The sequence below is a fragment of the Myxocyprinus asiaticus genome, chromosome 22, assembly GCF_019703515.2.
Source record: "Myxocyprinus asiaticus isolate MX2 ecotype Aquarium Trade chromosome 22, UBuf_Myxa_2, whole genome shotgun sequence".
NCBI lineage: Eukaryota > Metazoa > Chordata > Actinopteri > Cypriniformes > Catostomidae > Myxocyprinus > Myxocyprinus asiaticus.
The window spans coordinates 23835126-23851657 of NC_059365.1; the positions used below are offsets into that span (position 1 = coordinate 23835126).

General features: G+C 39.3%; 1 protein-coding gene across 4 annotated transcripts in view; it reads left to right on the forward strand.

Annotated features, from left to right (window-relative positions):
- The first annotated feature begins 7523 nt into the window (after nt 1-7523).
- The window catches only part of LOC127412968 (protocadherin-1-like), a 240555-nt gene continuing 231546 nt past the window's right edge, over nt 7524-16532 (forward strand). For 3 of the 4 annotated variants that reach the window (XM_051649710.1, XM_051649707.1, XM_051649709.1), the window contains exons 1-2: nt 7524-8162; nt 15524-16358. In XM_051649710.1, the coding sequence (XP_051505670.1) occupies nt 15537-16358 (822 nt within the window). In that variant the 5' untranslated portion in view covers nt 7524-8162; nt 15524-15536. Of the gene's footprint in view, nt 8163-9184; nt 9317-15523; nt 16359-16532 lie in introns of those variants that run through there. The other variant, XM_051649708.1, reaches the window with a different exon arrangement.

Here is a 16532-nt window from a genome sequence, read left to right on the forward strand (position 1 = left end):
GAGGTAAGTAACCGAGCCATCACCAGGACCTATTAAGTAGTGGGAAATGGGGAGAAAATGGGATAAAAAACTCATAATCTAACAAAATATATATCTTTAGATCTTAACAGGTCACTTTATTCTTGGCATTTTCATGTTGATTTTAAATTTCACTTGGGAACGTATGAAACCAAAGGGCTGAATATTTTTTGTTCTTCTCAGTTGCTGCCTACACTCTGATTTCTGGACTTTGCAGTATACAGGAAGGCCTAAATGTCCATCCTCAGGAGGTGGTTTTATATTTCATTACATGCTGTGCCCAATTATACAGAGGGAGTGAAATTTGAGTGATTGTGTATAAATATCCCAATATGAATGAACAGTAGAATACAGCACAGCACACTCTGTCCTGTCATTTGTGCAAGTGTAAACTCATAACTGGAACTTTCTCCATCTAATTCAATCTCTAACACCATCGAGCAAATGGTCTATTATATTCATCTTTAAATCCTTCCACCTCTGTGCTTTTCCTGTATTTCTCCATTCCTTTGTTTCTCTCTCCCTTGCTCTCTGTATATGTCATTTATCTATTCATGTCTTTCAGTTCACAGTTCTATCTCTACTTTGGTTTGCCAGGGCCACCATTATAAGGGCTACGGGGAGGTTTTATCTCGTCCAGTCCCATATTCTGGGTTTCCTTTACACATCTTCCTTCCTTCATCTTTCCCCTCAGTTTCTCTCCTTCGCTTCTCTTTTATCCCTCGCTTTCTCTGTTCTTTATTAGTACCAGCCATCTCTTGGCGCAAGATCAGTGATGTACCTAATGGCCTAATTAGGAGAATAAAACACCACTCAACAATACAATGGAAATGTCAGACTGCAAGCTATAATTTGACTTCCGAGTTGCTGAAAGGGCGCAGTGAATTTACCCTGGCGACGGGCAGCATCTCAGCTGGGCCTTTCTCTCTCACCTTTATCTAAATGTCACTCAGGAATCAGTGAAGAGGAGGGCGGCAGTGCTGAGATGGAGGATACGGGTGGTTGGTTCCCATATTCACTGACTAAAGGGTTTTTGTAGATGAGTGGGGTTTCACACAAAAAACGAAATCACACCCAGAGAGCATCCTCCAAGATGAACTCTCTCACTGATTAAACACAGGTCACCATTCTCTCTGAAACTTTCTGGAGGATTGCTCAAGTGTTCCCAAGGTGCTTTTTGAACATTTGAGTGCTTTGTAACTTTGACCGCTCCAAAGTCTCATGGGTTTGTGAATAACTGAATTAATAGAAGTGTTCACGGTAGATGCATCACAGTCTGACCTGCTCAGTCCCTGTGAAAATACCTACTCACTAACATTATGCTGTGGCCTTTGACTAGCTAAATGTCCAGGATGTTATCTGCCATTACGGATGAATAAATGTTGGCAAATGGCCAAATAATTACCCCTGAAACACTGAGTAAGTGAAGCTCCTGACAACATATAACTTGATGAAAGACAAGACTATACATGAAAACAGCTCTTTCATGTACACATTGCATTGCACAACTGCATAGCATCTTCAAGGAGTCAACTGGCTTTGACAACATAGAATCCTGTACACAGACACAAAGGAGATCAAATCAGAGCGATTGATTCCCAATTGGAAAACCAACACTTTGAATCTGATCCATCAGAACTTCACATGCAAAATAAATTGAGACTGACAGAATATTGAAGGAAATTAGTAAAAAGTCAATTTTAATATTTTTAGAGGAAGGAATCTGGTGGTAATTTGATCATACATTAAACAACAGTTCATAATCTAACAAAATGTATCTCTTTTAAGAGACTGTTGTCAATGGGTGATGGTTGACAGGAATTAAATTACTTACTAGAAGTTACAATGACAGAAATAACACATAAAATGAACTACAGACACAAGCACCTTATTCCGAAACATATATTAATATTATGTCCGTTGGAAAATAAGTGACAAACTTATTGTTTTAATTTGGTATAGTGTGTACACTACTGATTTAAACAATACTGTGCCATCTTTCACTTATTTAAATGTCATTGACAAGATGTTCCTCATTGTCATCTGTTCTAGGGTGTTTCTGTTTGAAATGCCTTATAAATCAAAGACAAAAGATTTAACAACACTATGCAGATGAATGGAAAATGTATTTGTATCTGTGTGCAGATTTATTCCAAGTACAGTAAATAAGAACAGTGATTCAAAGTGACACTTGCCTATTGAGTCCAATTCTTGTCCCAAAAGAGTTATTCAAATGCAGTGTTCTTGTCTATCTACATCACTTTAATGTAAAAACAAATTTTTGAGATCAATCCAAAGCACTAAAAAATAAGCAATGAGTGCAATGTATAGTAATAGTGGGCCACACTACATCAATGAAATTTTAGGTCTCATTTGTGAATCCAATCCCTCTTTCTTTACCCAATGCAGGGGTGACCCCAGGGCGTGTATCTGCCAACAGGCAATGATGATTAAATGGTCATGTGGACAAGTTATTTGGAATAATCTAAGTCAGCCATGTCAACAACTGATGTTTATCAAGTGAGAGGCCAAAGGTGTGAAAGTGACTCATCATATGAACCATGACAGTGGATGTTTAAAGTTCTAAAGCTCTAATAAATATGGCTGAAGATATACAGTATATATATATATATATATATATATTATAAAAATATATTAAATGTCTACTCTGGTGAACAATGGGAAACAGTGGGGTGTTTGAAACTGGTTTTGCAAGCCTGTTTGGTAATGCTGGTGGCACAGTCACAGACATTACATACTTCACCTTTTGTAAGTTCTTTCAAGCAAATAAAATTACAGTTTTATTATTCACATGACCAACCCTCTCAGCTGGCTCCTACCAGTACGCTTAAAATCAAGTGTCCATTTCAGTGCATTCATGTGTGACAAAATGTGAATGTAAGTTTATCTATGTTTGGTACTTTCGTGTTGGCCCACAAGTGTGTATTGTTTATACATTATCAATAGATAGTGTGCTGTGTCTTCCTGTGTTCATACATTAACATGTTGAATTATTCAACCCCTTGTTAGAGTTAATAACAGTGGCGTATCAGGGGGAATCGGGTCTGATGGTTGTTTGTTCTATGATAAGCTGACGGAGCTCTTATCTTACGGGCCAGTTCTAAATTAGGCAATTTTTTTTTTTTTTTTTTTCTGATTCAAATCTCTTATGCCTGCTTTGCTGTCTCTCCCATACCAAAGTGTTAAAGCTCACAATGGACCGGAATTGAAATTAGGCTGAAATTGAAGTCAAATGGCAAAATGCACGTGTAAGAGTTTAAGTCAAAATGAGTAAGTAGGTGTGTAGCTTAAAAGAACAGAACTTAAAAGTGCAACAATCTGTGTGCATGTATGTGTGTGTGCCTGTCTCAATTTTTCTGACAGTAAGCAGGTACACCACCTCATTAGTACGGATTACTCAAAGCAGTTCCTGCTGCCTGTGGCTTCATCTACAAGTGTGACTTATGTGCATCTGTTTTACATGTGTGTGGGGGTATCTATTTGTCTTCGTGCTTCAATTGGCTATTCCTCCCTCTTTTTTTCTCTCTCCTCTTACTGTCAGACCACATAAGTCTATTACTTTGCATAAACCACAAGTCAAGCCCACTAATTTTAAAATCTGCAGAGCCTCAAAGTGACATGTGTTAATTATAGACTTCTAAACACCTGAAAGGCAAAAGGACAGTAGACTTTACAAAATCACAGAGCTCCTGAGTCCTCATTGCCTCACGTTCCTCTAAAATTACTGAGTCACATTTCTGATCTGGACAAGGAAAATGTCTAACTTCATTGTGAAACAATCTCACTGAATGACAAAGCACTCATTTTCATGCTATTAATGGTGACAAATAATCCTCTCAATCCCAGTTAAACAGAGTAGAGGAAACAATACTTTTTTTTTAATGGAAAAGTGCAAGGATTCCATTGTCTGAGCTCAGCTGCGCAGGTGAACTAATTTCAGACTGCTGTACCTGTAATTCGACTGAGGAAATGAGGACAGTCTTTGCATTTAAATTATCTACATCTTGAGACAAAAGCTGGTCTCAATAAGATGACACCAATTGATGCTTTGCAAATGAACAGTCTAACAGCCAGATCAACTGTCGTTGAAAGGGGACTGAATTATGCTGCATGGGCCTAAACTTTATTTAAATACACACACTGAAGCATACATTCATATACAATTACTTTTAGAAAAAAATAACAACTGTTTACAATCATAGTATCCACAGTTTTCCTAACTAACCACTGGGCGAGGATGATTCTAATTGGCACTGAACTGTTTATCGTTAATAAACTTTTATCGTTGATAAAAACTACCAATACGAGCATTACAGACAGAGAATAACAACCATTTTAAGTGTTAGTTGGAGAAAAAATTAGTTCAGGCTCAACTTGTGCAGTTGTTGGATGTCATAACAACTCAAAATATTTTATGATATCAATTTAACTCACCTCGGTTCATAGCTTCACATCATACACCCACTCTTTATACTTTAACGAGTGAGGCTCTGACAAAAAACTGTAATCTCATCTCTCTGAAAGTAGCGGCACTATGGAGTCACATGCTTTTTTATTTTTACGTTTTTTATTTAATACGCTAAATATCACATCATCCACTAAGAACATACGCCAATGCAAGTGGAAACACTGGAGACCGGAAACTGAAAACAGGCATTCGTTATGAATCGTGGAACACTTCCGCGTTCAGGGTAAATGTGGATACACTTATTGCGCAAATTTACTTAATTTTTTTCCGTCCAGCTCAAAATGACTGCTCACCTGCTCAAAAACTGCACAAAATTGTATAACCTGAATAGCCCCCCTGTTTCCTATAAAAAGCAAAACCACTACCCTCTAAAGTCTGGAGTTTGCACAATATAGCCTGTGACCAGGGCTTTAAAGCCTGACTCACCACACTAATTGTTAACCTCTGACTGAGGGTTAACACAAAGTCCTGTACTGATTAAACTGAACAGAGAATACTATACAACTGAGGCACACATCTGATAGCATATCCCAAGGATTTCAACATTAAACCTTTAATGCATACCTCTGGTTTTTAGTGACCCCGGACCTCATTCCACCCCCTGTATCGCATCCATTTTTTGGAGTTATGCCCACACCTCTTTAGTATTCCTCAAATTTTCTCTTCTGAACACTGTAAGCAAAGGGATATTTTCAAAGACACATTTTGTTTTATAACTGCATGATTACCAAAAGTGTATAGGATCATAAAATACTCTAGATATGTAATAATGTCTGAGTTTTTTAGGGCTTTCATAAATCATATATTTATGATTATTTCATATCAGTATAAGTTTACTATAGTAGGATATATATTTATTTGTTTATTACAAGGCAAATGCGCTCTATATACATACAAATGACTTCTATATCATGTTGATTTTCTGTGTGACAGTGGTGAATTATCAGTATTTCACATGCATATACACACACATATTATACATGCAATTTCTTACGGTGGTGCTGATGTGTCAGTGATTGACTTGATTTACATTTCACATTGCTATTTGACGAAGAAGCAACGTGGAAGAAAACTATAGCAAGTGTAACACATGAACAGTATGATTTGGCTATTGTCATTTGGGTGTACTACTGAAATCATGTAAGTTGTGCATCTGTTTAGACTCAAAAAGTGCCTGAGAAAATACATATGTGTTGCTTATGTGTTATGTGTAGTGTTTCTAAAACAAGATTAATCAAATTGATCTTGTTTTAAGGATTTTTTGATATTTTTACAGGAAAACAATACAAAAATTATTATCAAGAATAAGATTTTTGCCCTAATATCAAAGATCTTACTAGAAAAGAAGAAATTATGATCCAACGTGAATTTTCTTGTTAAAAAAATATGCTCGTGCCTGGTAACATGCATGTAAAATGGCTAGAAATAGCATTTTAGCTTAGCGTAAAGCTGACAATTTACACAAGGTTTATTTCTGTTTCTTCTGCTTCAAACTTACCTGTCTGCTTGTATGAATGGAACACATAAGAAAGTGTTTCACTGCTGTTCAAATGCACTTTGGATCACATCATTTATGTGTGTAAATGTTTTCCATCTGAAAGGACTAAATATTAAATGAAACAAATGACAATAAAATGCTAAGTAATCTCTTCAGTAATCAAAATACTTTTTGAATGTAACTGTATTCTAAATACCAATGATTTAAATTGTTACTGTAGTGGAATACAGTTACTTATATTTTGTATTTTAAATTGTAATCCCGTTACATGTATTTCGTTACTCCCCAACCCTGTGTGTAGCTCAATACTGTATGTGTTTGACAGCCAGTTGCGTTTCATGAAATTTCAGTGTTGAAGTAATGAATCCTGTTCTATATTTCTTGCATAATCTCTTTAATATATGAAAAACAAAACATCAAAATATATCAGAATATATTCTATTCTATTATTTTTAATTCTCTTGAAAATATTTTGAAAAAACCCATGCATTTAAGGGTTGATGGTACAAAAATGGCACTTTTTTTATCAGGCTGGAAATGTTTAATAAGCTTATGTTTATTTGATTTTGACAGACATTATTGTAAAATAATTGTTTATTATATAATGTTTATATTGACCCATTAAAATGTGTAACAAGAGTCCTAAATCAATGATGTAAACATATGGTGAAACTGCTTAGTTGTCTGTAAAAGAACACACACACACACACACACACACACACACACACACACACACACACACACAAAAGTACATTCTAAGCATTGTTTAATTTATCTCTTGCACATCGTGTATACCGTTACAGTTATGTCAGCAGTGAGTGCAATAATCATTCCTCTTGTGACCTCTAGATGCCGCTAAGAGAACAATGAACAGTTCCTGCTGCGCTCCATTACAGCGGCTCTTGTGGATCCGGGATTTCTCCTCTGCACTCATGACAGCGTGATAAACAGCATAATATCATTTCACATGGTGCGTTGATGCAGCCTGTTCCTTTTGAACCAAACAGAGAATGACTGATAACCGCGTTGAGTCGACTCTCAGACGTGCCTTCTATCGTAACGCCGCTGTGCGAGACGAGTCTAGTTTGGTTTTAAGGCGAAAATTATTGTTCCTTAATTTTGAAGTAACAACGGTTACGTGTAGCCTAATTGTACATTCTAAATATGTTGCATCACACTGCCAAGGAAGCTATCGATATTTTTATTGGACCTTAAAAAATATGTATTTGTGTCAGATGGACCGTACATCTCAACGTACATCCCAAACTTGTTCATCCTGTTAAGCCTGGAATGTATCCCACTTGGTAATGTTTGCTACGAATGAGGTTTTGTTGTGGCGTCCACACAAACACGTTCCACAAAGCTCCGCCTTTAAAGATTCACGATTCAAAATTATATTCTTTTCTTGTGTGTGTGTGTGTGTGTGTGTGTGTGAGTGGGTGAGTGAGTGAGAGAGAGAGAGAGAGAGAGAACGCAGAGTGAGAGCGCGCGCGCGCAATCGGTCGGAAATCACTTCACTCTTGCATTGGCTATCCACCGTGTAGAAGCGCTAGGTGAGCTGCTGCGAGAGCACGTGCCCCGGCATCCTCTGTAACGGTCACAAAACACTAAACGGTGAACTGATGATGAGAGCAAGCGCACTGGACACTGCCGGACATAGCCTTGGAAGATTTGTTTTCTTTTTTTAACCACTTTTCCACGCAGGCATCCGTCACAGACAGACTGACTGATTGAAGACATTAGGCTACCTTTTGGAGGATGTTGGTGGAATTGGAGGTTTCGGGATGCTGTGAGCCCGGTTCGGAGTAGCGCTGGTTCGGGGTTTCCTTTCGTGAGCAAAGAGAGGACACTTCTCTCTGATGTGCGTAACTACAATCAGCTAAGTTACGCGCTCGTATTTTCTGATGCGAGAGAGACTTCTCGCTACATTTTAAGTGGACCGCAAGTGTAAAAAGGAAGAATTTTAAGGAGAAACACAGAGCTGATAGCGGAAAAAAGGGACTGTTTTTTTATTTTATTTTATATATATATATATATATATATATATCGACAGGATTGCGGTGGTGCTGCTTGACTTGAGGTGTGGACAGGGAAAGCGGCTCTCCTTCCGACTCCATCACTCAAGACTTTTACTGAGAGGAGTCATTACCCATTAAGGTAGCCTGCCATATTTTACTTATATGTACAAAATTACTCATTTTTGTATTTGTTCTGTCCGCCCCCCCCCCCCCCCCCCCCCCACACACACACACTTTTACAAAAGGGAGTTACGCTCTCATTTAAACAGAGAGATTCAAGCATATTTTCCAAATCAAATTATAATGACCTTCCACATTAAATAATCACAAATATTGTGTAAAACGGTTCTCGAGCTGCCCGCCGCAGTTTAAATAACGCAGATGTATTGGTATCTTAAGTTAACACCCCCTGCTTGTCTTCAGAGCTGAAATGCTATTGATTCATCTACAAGAAACCCGAGTTAATCGCCTATCTACGTTAACGTAGCCTATAGAAAACAACCCCTCTCCCCATGGATCCACACATTTTATCGGCTATATTCGTCTAGTAGCTCGAGTAGTTCCGGTCAATAGAGCTTCACGTAGGATATTTTAATCGATTCCTCGCTTGAATGTGTAAGATGTAACTCTTCTTTATGTTCTCTACAACCATCCGTTGAATTTCCATGAAATAAATAAATAAAGTTCTGACGGAAACCCCGAAACCTTCACAAGAAATGTCGTTTTACTTCTTTATAACAATTTCCCTAATGCATAAACAGTTATGAATATGCAAAATGTGATGCAGATTTTATTTATTTATTTAAAGGACGGGGGGATTTATAGGCTATGTAAAACTTTTAAGTTTGCTACAGTATCTAATGTGTTTATTGCTCGGTCCCACAACACCTGTTGCACTCGTCTTGGCGCATTTCTCACGTACTTTTCCACTGAAAAATACTGCTGTTTCAAAAATAGCTGAAGGAATTTTACCTTAGAATGTCGACCATTCAGTATTTCACGACACACACACACACACACACTCACGTCGTCTGTTTATTCACTACCCACAGTCACTTGCAATGGTGACAAAAGAATCGAAGGCAATTCCTGTCACAAAACTGGAATCTGGTTTTTCTGGCCGCTCCCGTCGTCGGGGTGCTTTTAAACCTGTTCTTCTGGTCCGGCCGAGAGAAGCACAGGTGTGAAAACACGACGAAGCTCCAGCTTCATTCGAACAGCTGTGCTCGGACATCTCGTCATTTTCTGCCCGCAATGGCTCGCAAGTGACCTAGCCAGAGCTTTCATCCGCAGGTAAAAGTTATTTCCCTTCCCCTCCTGTATACAGTAGCTCGTGTTCTGTCGGCATCAGCACACGTAGATTCTCGCGCTCTTCCAGGAGATTATTGATGTGTAAAATGTGTGAGCGCTTTCTTTTATTTATTTATGTATTTCTAAATGTACTACTGATCTATCTTTGCCGCTTAATCCCGGGAGTCATAGATTAAATATAAAGGCAAATCGCAGAATCGGGAATCTGAACGTGTAACAGTGTGTCTGGTCATGATAAACAGCACTTTGTAGACTTGATTGGATACTAATACTAAATATGAAAGTCCTGTATGACAGGAAAAAAAATAAATAAATGATCGCGCTTCACGCACACATAGAACATAAACCGTCATTTAAGGTGACCATTGGAGTGAACAGACTCTTCAACGTGACAAAGTTTGAAAAGCAGCGAAATGTGTAGGCTTTAAAATTCAACCAATTTAAAGGCGTTCCCTCAGGCGAGCTAAATAAACTTTTAACGATATTATCTACATTTACCGAAGTAACATGTCGTGTATAAAATCGGTCTTGCCATGAATTACATATAAAAAGGCTATAGCACATAAAATTAATTACTTTTGACATTGTGGTAGTGATGAAAACACTAAACAGTAGCCTACTACAATATACACAATACAGTGCACTGTTGAACTGTTGGACACAAAGGTTACCAGTTCCACGAAGTTGTTTCTCGTTTCATTACAGGGAAAGAAATGGTAAAATGCCAATATCTTAAATGCTTGAATATATTCTAGAGTTAAGTTAGGTATTTTACTCACATATTTGATATGGACCAACCCCATTGTGTTTCTAAGCACATGGATCACTTTCACTGTTGATTATAATATGCACTTCCTGCCGTTTTTTCGTTTTAAATGTTTAAATGTTGGCATGTGTATCAAAATGGCTGCTAAATAACAAGTGTCACAATTTTGCTGCCTTCCGTTCTTTTTCCACTTTGGTGGATTTTGTTTATTCACTACGAAATGTAGCATGGACTGATATAAATGGGACTGCATGCATATGCATTTAAAATAATGCCAAATTTATTTGACTGATTTCATTACAACCTCTCTGACTGTTAACCCAGCCATCTCCAGTCTTTCTCTCAGCTATCGTAGTGTGTGCATGTGTTTAGCCATGTGTAATGGTGTGTGAGAGGTTGTGTGCCAGCCTTGTGACTGGCTAGCTCTCTCTCTCTGTGTAACAGGCTGGTAGGCAGCAGCGGGGCAGCAGTTCATCTTGTCTGAAAGTGGCCGCAGACTAATCTGGCCCCACAATGGCTGAACGAAATAATTAAAGTAATGCTCTGTGTCTCACACTTGGATAGGGAGGGGGCCTTGGACCACCCATCCTGAACGGGTCACTGAGCGTCGCAAAGTTGGCTGCCCATAGAGCTTGGGATAGATCAGACGGGGCTGATTTTTGCAAGACAAAAGCTAGTGTGAACTCAACTGAGTGGCTGGGGGTTTTGGTTTGAAAGTTTTCTGCCTCTATGGCAGTGTTGCAAGTCTTGAATCGTGACACACTGAGTGTGGAGGATATTAGAGTATGTAGGTTATAGTATGGCACCAGTTATACAGCTTCATTTTAGGTACTTTGTGGGGTTTCAATGGGCCCCGTTCTGTACCTTTGCGGACACGAATGTCCCAAATTATGGAAAGAGACACGGTCGCCAGGGAGAGCGATCTCCCTACCTCTCTCTCTGCTAAATAATCAAAAGCATTATTCAAGCGGCAATGAATTCGCAGTCCAACGGCTCACCTTGTGTAACACTCAAGCATTTTTTTTCTCCCAAAAATGAGATAGGTGAACATTTGAGCTGCATACTTTAGTGTCTGTTGAGCTCGCTGAGTTAACCATTAACCTAGGACAGATCCTGCTCTCATACTTTCTTCTGAGTCAATCATTCTCCTTGGCCAGGCAAGAGCAGATTCCTGAACCCTCATAAATGTCACCGCTTTAATTTAATTCTTTAATTATCGTGTCGAAACCAGGATGTTGGATGGGAGGGGTTAGAACAATCATTGACAGAGGACTCTGATAGCGTTGCATTACCATGACGCAGTCACACTGTTCGGTTCTACTAGGAATGTGACTCCTGCGGCGACTATTACTTTAATGCTTTTATGGCTCTATTTTCCCTAGAATCACCTTGCAGTTTCACGCAAAGCTGGATGCCACCTGGGGGGGCATCTTGGCAGAGGTGTGCCTTCTTGATATTCCCATGGGATTTTTCAAAGGCAGCAATGTGTAGCTGGCAGAGGAGGGTGAGCATTGGTACAATGATGAATCCCTTGTTACAGTTCTCTAAGGAGGAAAGCAGGAGAGTGTGAGAGAGCGAGAGAGAAATCATACAACAATTTTAAAGCATGTCAGCGGGGGAGGCTTTAGAATATTAATTAGCCTGTTAAATCTGTTACCCCCCCCCAATACGCACAACAACACACTGGTCTGCTCGCCAGTATATATGCGTATGATTCTGAGAGGGCACAGGAGGGCATTGAATATTTGTGTGTATGGGAGATAAGAAGACGGAGGGAGGGAGGGAGAGACAGAGACATGTAGGAGGTGTTGTTACTAGAGACCAGGTGTGAAATGAACATAATGTGTTTTTATAGGGAGAGAAAGAAAGGAAATGAGAGGAACCACGGTCCCCAAACGCTGAGACAAAAATTCTAGCCAAATGTACTGTGAATAATCCACAAAGAGCCAATGGTTGAGCTCCATAGGGGAACTCTGATCCATGCCTTCCCCTACCCTCACAGCTATTGATTATATTAAGGACATCCAGCTAATACACAGCAGTACAAGATGAATTAGACTACACATCGTGTGAGCGATTATAAATTCTCACAGGGTTATGACAGTAATAATAAATACCACACTCTGGTGACGCCTGTCTCCCAGCGAGGAGATCTTGGTCGTGGCTCAACGATGGCATATATGAAGACATTTTTAGGGAGGTGGACGGCGCGTGTTGATTTAGGGTCTGTGTGTCATGCTGACATAAATCAGATCTTTGACCATTTAATGATGACAATCAAAGCTCGAAAAAAAAAAAAAAAAAAAAACACCCGCTGATGGCCTATTGTCATTGTAATGCCTGGCCTTATTGTGTACTTGTATGAAGGTTAAGTGCTAACTCTCTGCAACTGGAAGGAAAGCTGTGCTTGATTTTACTATGTTAAGACCTCCTCTGTCTTGTAAATGTTGCCATCCTTAAAGGCATGCTACTCAAATGCACTTTCACATTTCCATGACAAAGGAGAGTACTTATCCAAAATCTGAGCTGTTGCGACCTTTATATACTCAAACATTTTCAGCTGCCTTTTCTTCTTTTATTTTATTTTTTTAACTTTTCTCAACCTTTTTCCAGAGTGTCTGACATTCTTTTGCTGCTGTTCTTTTTAGATCTTGTGTGTATGTATTACACACCCACAGACATATGCTGCATACATATACAGTATGTGCACAGTCTGGTGAGAATATTCCAGCAGAGTGTGGGAAAGGATGTGTATAGCATTCTGAAGCCCCTGTTGGCTGCGTGAGGGTTCGCAGCATACAGTGACCCCATAACACACACTCTCTACACTGGACCCTTGAGACAGAATGTCGTGAGAGCTTCTCCAACCACATTAATCACAGCAAACCAATTCAGAGGCACACACTTTTCATGTTACATGGATGTTTTTGAGCTTTGTTGACTTTTCCAGCGCTCAATCAGGAGGATGGGCTGTTTGGAGTTTGTTTATATATAGATCCTTCCAATCTTTCTTTTTTTAAATAGCATTCAAAGCTCATTTAACCCTTTACCCTGCTTTGTTTGAGGTCATTTTCCCACTTTTTCATGCTGACCTTTTTGTGTTGTGACACACTACAAAATTCAACACACCTTCAGCAGAAGCCCAGACAGATCCCTGTGAAATGCCAACTTCATGAGGTGGTCATTCAAAGCACAGAGAGGGGTACACTGCTTTAAAGGTGAGGTATTTTTCACCTCTACAGCCCCCTTTGTGGAACACACTGTTTAATTAGTTGTATGAAAGTGTGCCAAAGTCGTCCGTCTTGACAGATTCAGAATTAGACTGCAGAATTAGACCGAAACAAGTCAAGTTCTCATCATATGTGTGATCAGGGTCACACATCCTTCCTTCCATTTCTGCCTCATTAATGCATTATTCTCCCTACAGTCTTGTTGTCATGTGGCTGCAGTTGTGTGAGTGTGTCTTATTTGACTGGAGTCTAATTTGTTTGGTTATGTTAAATATGCGTATTTCATGATCAGTTATGTAGGGGTTCTGTTTGTGTGTGTGTGGTCATTGCTGTATATTTAGTCCTTTTTTTTTTTTTTTTGTTCTAACCAGATATTTTCCTTTCTAATGTCGCCTACTTGTTAAAGGCTTGCTATGTCGTGTTTGCTAATGGATTATTGAATGGCAATGTACATGCACTAAACTACAACATCCAATCAATACTGATGGATGTATGGAAGACCCAACTTCTTTCAGTCACCAAATGGCTGATCCACTTTGCTGACTGTAATTTTACTTTTATGTGGATCATGAAATAGGCTAATATAATAACCGTTTGTCTTAATGACAGGGAATGTAACAATGGGGATAGTCACACATAAGTTTTTTAAGACTGTGACGGTTTTAAAATATACTTAATTTTTAAGTTTTGGATTCACAGGCAAAATACTAGCTTGTGGCAGCACTCTTACATCCATGTCGTTTGAAGTGTGTCCTTTGCACTGTGCTCTAGCAGCCCTGCCTCACTGGCCTTGGGGTGCATGGTGTGATAACATTACACATATGTTACAGGGGTTCCTGCAATTACCACAGTGGGAAACATCAAAGTAACATAACCTTACACGTAATGGATTAAACAGAAACTGATTTATTCATTTGATTGTTCTTTTGTTGGTGTTGGTTCACAGTAGCTCATGCTGAGACTGTTAATGTTTAGCAGGAGGTGGGCGTTGCCAAGATGCCCTCCAAAGCCTGGTCTCTTACCTCCCTGTGGTTGTGTGATGTTGGTAGCACAAGTGGGACGTGGGAGCCATGTACTGTGAATAGCTATGATTAGAAAAGCACACTCTCCTAGCACCTCATCAATAAGTTAAATACTCTACAGGAAAGAGAACATTTGCTGTCCCCAAAACATCCCCCCCCCCCCCCACACTATATTTTGTATTTAACAGTGTCATTATTTTTCTACGGAATGTCCTAACTTTCCAGTTGTCTTTCTTTCTCTGGCTATTATTGTCTCTTTTCACACTGTTTAATTAGAAGAAGAAAAAGTGACTGGGAAAAAAAAGCAGAAAAAAAGGAACAACTGTGTGAAGAAAGTGAGCATGAAACACTAAAATTTAAATACAAAAATAATTAAATACATATAAAAACAGTTACATTAAGTCTCAGATTAACCTTTTTGATCTGTCCTTTTGCTCCCAATTTCCACTGTGTTCACGCTTTGGGTCTAATTTCATTGCAGAATAAATTAAAGCATTTAGAATAGATGGGATCTAAAAGGTAACTAAAACAAAACTTGCAATTAATAAAATGTAGAACAGTTATCTAAAGTGCTTTCTTCAAGCCTAATGCAATGTGATCCAAAATCAAAATTAGTTTATAATGCCTCTGATCTTAGAAATATAAATCTTAATTCAATTTTGGCAGAGAAAAAAAGACCTAAAGCACTGGGAGATGGAACAAAAATTATTAATTTTGATTGATTTCACCCCTTTGTTGACCCCCAGGCGTGATTGGATATGACTCGCAAGGCAGTTTGTCAATGGTTTGTCATAGGTAGATCAAGTAGAGTTGAAGTATTATTTGAATCAACATCACTTTTCTGCTTGCTTCCCCCTCACCAGATCATCTCTCAGAAATACAGGCGTGTGTCAGCTTTCTGAATTAGACATGGTGTGTATTTTGCGAAATGAAGGTCAAACACAAATAATTGTTTGTGACACGTTTACTGCCTCTAAAGACGAGAAGTTTACAACATAAGATGGGACGATCAATCATAAATCCCAGGGAATCTGCATCGTAAAATTCTCTGACTGCTATTTTTGCTGGTTTCTTGCCACTGTCACAGACTTTGAATGATTGTGTCTGAAGAATGAATGTGTCTCTAATCGTATTTGTTTGTTTGTTTGCTTCATTTTTTTTTTTTTTGCAGCAACAGACTGACGATGTGCCAGAGCGCCAGTGCGATGTGGTCACGGTGGAGTGCCACGCTAGTGTGGATTGTGCTTCTCCTCTGTTGCTCTGCTAGTTTAGTCAACACCATCACCTACCAGGTTACCGAGGAGCAGCCGCCCAACACTCTGATTGGCAGCTTGGCATCTGACCAGGGCCTGCCAGACACTGGCCACCTTTACAAGCTCGAAGTGGGTGCTCCTTACCTTCGTGTGGATGGCAAAACAGGGGATATCTACACCACGGAGATCCCAATCGATCGTGAGACTCTCAAGGACTGTGGCAACCTTTTTGAGGGTGATCCTTGTTTCCTGGAATTTGAGGTGTCTATTACAGACCTGATGAAAGGCACAGGACCTCGGCTTATCGAAGGCCGCATTGAGATCCTGGATGAGAATGACAACACACCGCAGTTCTCTTCACCCGTTCTTACATTGTCGATCCCTGAGAACACACATGTGGGTGCACTTTTCGCCATTCCGGTGGCCAGTGACAAGGATTCTGGAAGCAATGGCATCGCTGATTACGCACTAACGACAGGCCCTGAAGCTGCCAACCTTTTCAGCCTGCAGGTGGCACAAGACTCAGATGAGAAATTGCCACAACTCATTGTATTGGGTAATCTGGACAGAGAGCAGCGAGATTCATATGATCTCAACATAAAAGTGGTTGATGGTGGCTCCCCACCTCGCCAGAGTAGTGCCCTGCTCAGGATCACCATTACAGATGCCAACGACAATGTGCCCAAATTTGAGAAGTCACACTACGAGGGTGAGCTGCCAGAAAACAGCCCAGTTGGTCATTCTGTATTGCAAGTAAGTAATCTGTTGTTTAGTTCCCTTTAGCACGTAAATTAAATCCATAACTAAAAGGATCCATAACTAAAAAATAAATAAAAACCTTCCTGCTAAAAATGCCACATGTCTGATTCACGAAGATAAATTGAATGCAATTCAAATAAAAAATAAAAAAGAATGTGTAGAAAAAAG